Raw genomic sequence first — 9,093 nt, 5'->3', positions numbered from 1 at the left:
ATGTGTGTGGGGGAGAGAGATATATATATATATATATATATATATATATATATATATATATATATATATTTTTTTTTTTTTTTTTTAAAGAACATAGTTTCCAACTTAATGACAAAAACAACATTACTTGTACTTTTAGTATCATTCTGTGACAAATAATCAGTTTATCGGGTTGTTAATACTGTGCAGAGTTTGGTTTCTCTTTTCCAATGTTAGCAGGGATGCTATTTATAGCCACCGCTGTCAGATGTGTGTATGTGAGACCGACCGCTAGAACGTGAGTGGAGTGTGTGTGAAGCTCACACTCACACCAGTGGCGTCTGGAGGCTCTCCTCTGGATGCGGCAGCTCTTGATCCTGCGTGCGGCGGCTTTGTGTAGGTAAACGGCGTTCTTCATGATGGCCGGCAGCTTCGCCTCGATCTCCGCTGCACAGATGCACTCCTCGAAGAACTCTGGGTGAACGAACACACACACACACACACACACAATCGTCAAACACACAAAAATCGTTGCAGTGAGAGATGACAGCAGACAATCGTGGTGTGTTCGAGTTTTACTGACAAAGATGGCCAAATGTGCCTCCTTTGTACTTGTTCTACTGTTAATATCAGCTGCATCGATTTTGTTATGAAATGTCAAACTTCACAGTAAGTGGATAAAAATGAGACGTTTTGTGCAAAAAATAACATAAGAAATTTTTCTTAATGGTTTCAGGCGTTTCAGGGTGTGTTAGTCATCAAAGGGAAAAACGTCATGAGGTCTCAGAGAAATAGGCATGAGGTCTAAAAATGTGACAATGTATAAAATAAAACCAGAAATGTGTGATGTCCATTTGACTCAAATGTTTAAATAAAATTTCCCTACAAGGGCGAATATTATTTTATCAGTCAAATCAAATCAGTTTTTTTTTTGTATGCTGCCAAATTAGATTTATTTTATTTTTATTTTATTTTTATTTTACCTCTAAGGGTTTCGTAATATACAAAGACGAGTGAAAATATCCCGTCACCTTTCAGCTGTTGAGTCTTCATGAATTTACACTGATTGGACAATAGGTGGCAGTACATACCACCTATTGTCACACAAGGACATTAAAAAGTGGAGGATTATGCTAAAAAAACACACCATCAAAGTTCACAGTCATACAGGTAAGCAGCCTTTAAAATACCTGTACAGACTGCTAAATGAAATGTAGCTAACACAGCTAACATTTAGCTGAAGCTACGTCAGTCACCAGAAGAGCAGACTGCAGCCGCAGCGTCCTAAATGCCTGTAAACATTTAATACGGCCGTCCTGGAGTGACCAGAGTTCTCCTTCAGCGACCTTCGCACAGCTGTGCTGCTAATGCAGGTCGTTAGCACAAAATGAGATTAGCTAATGCTATCTAAACAAGCGCTAATTGCTAACACTCTCACTTCTCAGCTGCGTCACGTCCCCCTTCATCTTCTCATCTCTCTCCTTGGTCCGCTCCAGCGAGTTCAGGCCCTTCTCCAGGTCCTGCAGGGCCTCCTCCGCCTGCTTCAGCCGCTGCTCCAGCTCCATGCGCGACTGGATCTCCGCCTGGCCTCACAAAGCCACCATCAGTTCGGACATGTCAACCGTAAATGCCCGTTTAAATGTTTGTTTTTCTTCTTCTTTCAATAATGAATTCAAATAATTATTTGATTAAAAAAAAGAAGAAGAAAAAAAAAACATTATACTATATTATATCGATAAATATTGTCACTTTCCTAATAATGGCCTAAGTCATTTTTTTTGTCAAGTGATTTTTTTTGTCAAAAAAACAAACAACTATATTATAATTAACTACCATGTATAAAATAGAAAAAAAATATTATTTTTAAATAAAAGTAGATAAGTAATTAATTATTAATCAAAACTATAGTTTATCAGGAATATAAAATGTATAGAATCAAAGCAGGTGGGTTTTTAGCATTGATTTAAATGAACTCAGCGTTTCATCTATTTTGTAGATAAAAATGTTTATATTTGTTTTATTGAGAACTTGATTTGACTGTTTTAGCAGAGATTTTTTTTTCTTCTTATTTAAAGGGGCAGTATTATGTAAAATCAACCTTTTTTAGCTCTACATTATGTTATAATGTTTTTCCCTCACTAAAAACAAACCTGAAGTGTTGCTTTGATTTTGTTCATTCGTGTTTAGAAATCCTTTAACCTCCCTTGGCAACCATTCAGCTGAACATCGTGCTTGGTTGGACCAAGCCCCGCCTTTGAAGACAAAGCTCCTCCTATTAGCTGCCACCCAACAACTCCAACACTCAGCTCCTTCAGACTAGCCAGCAGCAATTGGCAAACACCTGGTGGAACTGTGCGCAATGCTACTTCTCAGCAAAACGTTAAAAGGTTAATAGAGGGGCCTTGTCGTGTTGACTTCCTGAAGGCGGAGTTTCTGAAAGAGCAGGAGCTTCTTAAAGAGACAGAGGCCCAATTTTAAATTTCTTTTAAAACATATTTGATATATTTGTTGTTATAAAATTGTACTATGTGACTGGATAACACGTAATACTGCCCCTTTAAGACTGAAAGGGAGTTTATTTTATAAAGTCTTGTTTGTTGTGTTGCCATAGATACAATCTGATGCCACAAGATTAATCTTTGTGTTTGAGCTCAGTTTGTTCTATAAACAATAATCACTGATTGGTTTTAAGCTAAGCTCATTAAGCCCCGCCCCTTCTCCCAGATTCCACCAAATCTGTATTGAAACGCTGTTAGTGGGGGTGGGGGGATTCTTATAAAGGAAAGGGGCTGCAAATGTAATTCGGCTCCGGCCGTGCGTGCTCTGTCACCTTGAGCTCGGCCTCGGTCTGCTGCTTGTCCGCCGTGAGCTGAGAGAGCGACTGCTGCAGCGTCTGGGCCTGGGTGGAGTAGTACTCCTTCTCCTGCTGCAGCAGCTTGGAGCGCTGCTCGTTCTCATTCAGCCTGCACAGAGAAGGCCAGGAAGCAAGAAACACTGAACTCAGCTCATATTCAATAAATTAGATTACACGTCCCGAGCAAAAAGTACTTTTTATTTCTGCTTGAGTAGTATTATTATTATGAGTATTATTACTCTTACTTGAGTAAAGCTTCTGGGTGGTATGGAGGACCAAAACTGACATAATTAAAAAATAAAAGCAGAAATGTATATATTGTTTTTCCTTTTTTTTATACATGCATTTTTTTATGTCAAGAAATGTATATATTTTTTGCATTTGTTTTTGTGCCATTGCCTAAGGAACTCTCTTTTCTTTTCCATTTCTGTATGCATTTCTGTCTGTTTATGCAAATGAGGAGGGCGGAGTCTTAACACTTCAACTTCTGCCTATTGGTTGGTTAGCATCACACTCTACTTAGCTTCAACAAAGATGGGTGATGAAGCTTGGCAAGTGTGTTGTAACTGCTGATTTTTTTTTATTTTTTGTGTGGCCGCTCAGACAGAAGGTGTGTGTCAGTCAGCGTCTCTCGTGAACACAAAGGTCCAAAGTCAGGTTAGTCATAGTTTGGACGAGGCTTTTGAAAATGCTTTCTACCATTAAATTGTACTTTTTTTTTTCTAATTGAATGTCCATTCTGATAGAGATCAGGAGTGTTACCATGCAAAGAAAGAAAAAGTATCTGCAGTAGTTTTATAACTTATTTCTGTTTTCACAAATCGATTTATTTTATTTTTTATGGGGTTTTTTTTATTTTATTTTTTTTTAGAGTTTTTAAAATATAAACTCACACCACTTGAATGACTTTATTTCTTTTTTTACTTCTGAAGGGGTTAAAAAGCGTTTGACTCGTATGCGTGGCGTGCAAGCGGAGATCAATACGATCTTATGGACACGCGAGGAAAAGCCCTGCGCGTTTACGCAGCAAGACATGAATGCGATGGGAGTCGCAGAGCGGCCGGCCCAACTGACCCGCTCATGGAAACGCGGCGCTATGGATCGCATGTCGGAGCCGAGCATTAGTGCTTCACAGTCGATGGCAGCAACTTGTAATATCCCCACTTACTGCGCCTCGTCAATGAGCTGCTTGGCTTCGGATCGATACACATTTCCACTGTACCATTAGCTCAGACCGGCGCTGCTACGACCGGAGAACATGCCGGGGGGGGGGGGCGACTGCGAGGACACCAGGAAGCTCACTTCTCGTCGGCCTGCTCCTTCTCCTTCAGCAGGATCTTCATCTGCTCCTCGATGTGCCGCAGGTCCTGCAGCACCTCCGGGTCTCGGACCGCCTCTCCGTCCACGGGGTCCTCGCACGCAGACCCCGAACTCTGTCGGTCCGCCTCCTTCTTCTTTTCCTGACCTTTCACCCCCAGCATCAGAAGTCTCCGCTGTTTCTCCTGGGAGAGCTCCTGAAAACAAACAGCGACATCTCTATAGTTTATGCTGGGCTTCTGGTTGTTGCGTTGGTTTTCACCGATGCTATTAATCGACAAAAAAATTTAATCAGATTAATCGCACTCTGGCGCCGTGGTTAATCGCGATCGATCACTATGTCCAACTTTGTAAGCTTGATATACAAATATGCACAAAGTTGCTTCCTTCTAACAGGTTCTAAAGCACTCAGAGGTTTCAGGACATCGTGTATGGGGTTAAAAGTTCATTTGAACACGATGAAACCATTTGGAAAGGCTTGGTAGGAGGAAGTAACTGTGTGTAAACTGTTAGCTCTCAAGCGCTCAGGCGCATTAAGGATGAGGTAAAGAATTTATTGCGTCGCGCCGAAAATCTTGGAAAACAACAAAAATACCTCTATGGACTTCTGAAGCGTATCTGTTAAGCAACTCAGCTCTTCTTTTTCCTGGTCAACACTTTTCAGGGACTGAGTTGTGTCATCGAGGTCTCTGCAACGGCAAGAAGCACTTTTACGCAACACGCTCAGACAAATGCGCTCGTCCGTCTCTGGGAAATCCTGAAGCGAAATGAAGCGTTAGTTAGTTACAGTTTGATCTGCTCCTGCTCCGCCTTCAGCTCCAGAACCACCTCCTCGAACTTCCTCTTCTCCTCCTCCAGGACCTGGTTGAGACGCTCCAGCTCCTGCAGAAATGCACACTTAGAGCTGCGGCGTGTAACGTTTATATAAAATTAAAAAAAAATTCTTGACATGTTTGTTGAAACTGTCACTACGGTATGAGACAGATAACTGTGGGAGAAAATAATTGAGCTCCTCTGCCTTCTCCCAGTGCTCCCAGCGCTAGAAGCAACCAGTCAGAGCCAGGAAGCGGATCTTAGCGCTGTCAATCATGGACGTGTGCACGCTGCTCTCCCACATACGTTTCGGTTTTTCCTTTCCTCCTTGATCTCTGCTTCAATACAGCTTCTCCCATCAGCAATGCCTGTCGTGAATGCTAATGCTTAGCAAGCAATGTTAGACAGCTAATGCTAGCAATGTTAGCTAGCTTTGGCTAGTATGTCAAACAGTCAGCAGATAAGTGGTTTTCCTGGAGCAGTGAGCTGTTTCTTCGCCATTAACACATTTTCACAGCACATTCACGGGGATGACTGATGACACGGGGATCACTAAGACCCTCCTCCTGCCTCTGATTGGTCAGTTTTGACCAAGAGCGGTGCATTTGCAGAAGGCGGATGATCTCAGATTCACAGATTATCTATCCCATATTACACTGTCACAACATGAACAGTTCTGTCTTCATGGTTTTTTATGTTTTTTTTTTGTTTTTTTTTATCAAAGTTACATACTGCAGCATTTAATGTCCCTCGACATGAGTGCTTTGCACTGGATGGTTTTTTGAACAAACAAAAGAAAAAAAACACTGAAACCAGGACCTCACCTCCTTCTGTGCTCTTTGGTGACTTAACTCCTCTGTCTCTTCCATAAGTTTATCTTTAAGAAAACAAACACATTTAAAAAAAATAAATCATTTTCTCTACTCATTCACTGAGCTTGCTCATATTTACCCAGGTATTCTTGTTTCTCCTTGGCCAGCTGCAGCCCCTGAGCCTCCAGGCTCTCGATCATCGCCTCCCCTAGTTGCGAGTTCTTCCATGTGCTGTCCATCAACGGAAAGAAAATGCAAGGAGGAGGAAAAGATTTAAAACCCCTGACATTATTTTATCGATTACTTCGATTCCTGCAGAGGGCCTTTAGATACTCACACTTTCCCTGATTCCTGGAGCATCTCTATCCACTGGACCTGCTCCTCCTCAGACTCAGCAGCCAGGACGATGGTCCCCTGGGGGAGGACGTAATGCATGCAGCATCAGCTTTTTGTCGGTAATGGCATCAAGATTTAAAACATTGGATTTCTGATGGGGTAGTAAAATACTGAAGTCCGGGATCGAAGAGATTTTTTTATTTTTTTATTCTGAAATCAGGTGGAGATTTAGTTGTTTGCTTCAACTCTTAAAAGTTAAAATCACGAGGCGAGACCAGGCCTGTTGCAATGAACCATAAATCAATTTAATGCATGATGAGTTAAAACAAGCTCAATAATTTCCATTTGCATAATTTAACGTCTTTCTCCTTTTTCTTTCCACCGTAAACAGCATGTCAAAAGTCTTCAGTCTGGTGTATTTGGTCTTAACTAGCTGCTTTGTTGAAGAACAATTTTGTTTAGAGGAACTTTATAATTCATTTTATTTGTTAGGAAGAAAATGGCGTTTTACCAGAACAATGAATGATGTCGAAAATGAGGTCAAATCACCTGATATGTTATCAAAAAATAGGCCAAATGACCAATCGTATAATGTCAAAAATGAGGCAAAATGAGACATGATATGAAGTCAGAAATATGATAAAACACTGAAACTATGCCAAATTACACAAAATATGGGATGAGACCGAAGGACACGGAGTATATTATGTCACAAATCAGGTAAAATAACATATTATATAGTATGAAGTCCATAATGTGGTCAAATGACAAATAGTATGACATAAATGGAAAAGGAAACATTACGTTGAAAATGGGGCTGAATCAGATACAGTATATGTGTCGCCAACGATGTCGGAATTTTGTTGAAAATGAGGTAAATTCACACAATGACAAAAATTAGGCCAAATGAGATATAGTATAGTCTCAACATCAAAAATGAGGTAAAATGACAAATAGTATACCATGATGGGTTCAAATGAGACACAGTACGACATCGTACCCCATTTTACCCCGAAAATGGGGTAAAATAAGCCACAGTGTAGTGTGACGTCAAAAATGAGGTAAAATGACAAGTAAATGAATCTTTCTGTCATCTTACTGTAAAACTTTTCTCCTGAGGACATTTGGCTCGTCAATATTGACAGATACGTGTTTCCTTAAAGCTGTTGATTTTGGAAGAAGCACCTGGTCAGCCCATGTTGATGAAAAACTGAAATTATTCCACAAACGTTCTGACATTTGTATTCCAGTCATTTCAAGTTCGTGATTTCACTAATCGTCCTAATCAATTTTCTAGACTTTTATGGTGACAGCTTTGGGCCAGATGGTTTGACAAAGCGGAAGCAACTGGCTCATCTACCAGGATGACAATCAAAAACACAGATTAACAGTTGCTTGGCAATGGGCCAACGCAGGCTTTGGGTTGGCTCTGACCTCAAACCTGGTGAAAATACCAGGAAACCAAACTGGTACAACTGGAACTGTCACAGTTCCAGTTGTAATAGAAACTGATCAAATGGAGCTCCTGCAACTCACAGGAGCATTTATCTATTACATAGAAAACTCAGTCCTACTGTAAAATCTTCAAGGTTGACCACGATGGCAAAAGGCATCCCCATGTCCTCGTTGGACGACACCACGCATCCTCCCAGAGGAATGACTCCCTGGCACAGAAAACAAACCAAGCGTTTTTTAGGAGGACGTGCTCAGAAAGTTGGCGGTGACCGTCGCCAGGCGTTTTGCTCACCTTGGGATGGATATTGAAGTACCTGTTGCTCTCGAAGCTCCTCTTCTCGCTCTCTGCATAGTAGAGCAAGAAGCTGTCTTTGATGATGAAGAATCTTTTGTACCGAGGAGACAATGAAAGCAGCAGTGAGTGAACCCTGAAAAGAACCAACATCTGCCAACGCTCTTGTAGTCGACATCAGCTGCCCTGGCAGGCAGCTCAGCTAGCTTAACTTTCTATGCCAACCTACGTTAGTGGACCGGAACCGCAAAAAGCATAAAACTTTGCTTTCAAGCAACGTTAGACAAAGGAAAAATGGACGGAATTTACTCCTTTATTCTTTTAAATTGAATTTAAAGGAATTTTCCTTTAAATTTCAACTCCATGAATGTTTTCTGAGCATTAGCAAGCACTGCTAAATCAAACTCTTTGAGCTCGTCATCTCATGTGAAAGGAAACGTCATTGCAAGTGAACAGACAAACATCATGAAGCACAGTGGAAGCAGAACAATAGTTTAGGAATGAGAATCTGAACGCCTTAGAATATGAACAAAGCAGTAAAAAGCGTGCACTTTAGAAAAATATCAGATTAATGGTAATTTCTTGAAGCTAGCCAGTATGTGCCGCACCAACACCATAACCTCCGTGAACGACATTTCTACTGCAAAAGTAAATCATCTCCTGTGCAAGTCCAGTTAGACCCTTTAATTGAAACTCCTGCACTTGGCGAGATGATTTTGCTTTGGACTTTGACTAGGCCATTCTAATACATGACTATGCTGGGATTTAAGCCGTTCCGTTACAGATCTGGCTGCATGTTTACACTTGTTGACCCAAACATGTCTAAATGGGACGTCTTATGGCTTCCTTTCAATAAAAGCCTTCTTCAACTTGAGTTGTGTATCCCTGCAGCTTCTCCAGTTACCATGGGAATCATGGCCGCTTCTCTACTTAATGCCATTCTTGCCCAGCTTGTTAATGTCGGTGAACAGCTGGGTCTTTGTATGTTTTCATCTGCACAACACTCTTGGGTTTGGATGATGGACCGGACAGAACTCCTTGAGATATTTACAAAGATCCCATTAGCTACATTTCACCAGCTACTGGTTGATTTTGATTGTCCAGCTGTGTCCAGCTGCTCTGAAAAAGGATTTGACATTTCTCTTATTTTGATTCTTTTTTTTTTTTTTTTTTTTTTTTTTGCCCCTTTTTATTTTTTTTTTTAAGGTTTTTTTTTCCCCCCCCCCTTTATTTTT

The 9,093-nt window shown here is 40.9% G+C and overlaps 1 protein-coding gene across 2 annotated transcripts in view; it reads right to left on the bottom strand.

Moving 5' to 3' along the window:
- Positions 1-9,093, bottom strand: part of plekhd1 (pleckstrin homology domain containing, family D (with coiled-coil domains) member 1) — a 19,529-nt gene that overhangs the window by 5,074 nt on the left and 5,362 nt on the right. The window contains exons 2-12 of one of the 2 annotated variants that reach the window (XM_015043300.1): positions 7,859-7,952; positions 7,686-7,775; positions 6,113-6,189; positions 5,915-6,006; positions 5,788-5,840; positions 4,938-5,032; positions 4,746-4,839; positions 4,136-4,347; positions 2,810-2,942; positions 1,418-1,562; positions 304-453 (exon numbers count right to left, since the gene is read on the bottom strand). In XM_015043300.1, the coding sequence (XP_014898786.1) occupies positions 304-453; positions 1,418-1,562; positions 2,810-2,942; positions 4,136-4,347; positions 4,746-4,839; positions 4,938-5,032; positions 5,788-5,840; positions 5,915-6,006; positions 6,113-6,189; positions 7,686-7,775; positions 7,859-7,952 (1,235 nt within the window). The remainder of the gene's footprint in view (positions 1-303; positions 454-1,417; positions 1,563-2,809; positions 2,943-4,135; positions 4,348-4,745; positions 4,840-4,937; positions 5,033-5,787; positions 5,841-5,914; positions 6,007-6,112; positions 6,190-7,685; positions 7,776-7,858; positions 7,953-9,093) is intronic. The other variant, XM_015043301.1, reaches the window with a different exon arrangement.

Source organism: Poecilia latipinna, unplaced genomic scaffold (genome assembly GCF_001443285.1).
Source record: "Poecilia latipinna isolate Pla-1442-1.1 unplaced genomic scaffold, P_latipinna-1.0 Scaffold624, whole genome shotgun sequence".
Classification (NCBI taxonomy): domain Eukaryota; kingdom Metazoa; phylum Chordata; class Actinopteri; order Cyprinodontiformes; family Poeciliidae; genus Poecilia; species Poecilia latipinna.
The sequence above is the reverse complement of the archived record's forward strand: the minus strand, read 5'-3'. Positions and strand labels throughout refer to the sequence as shown.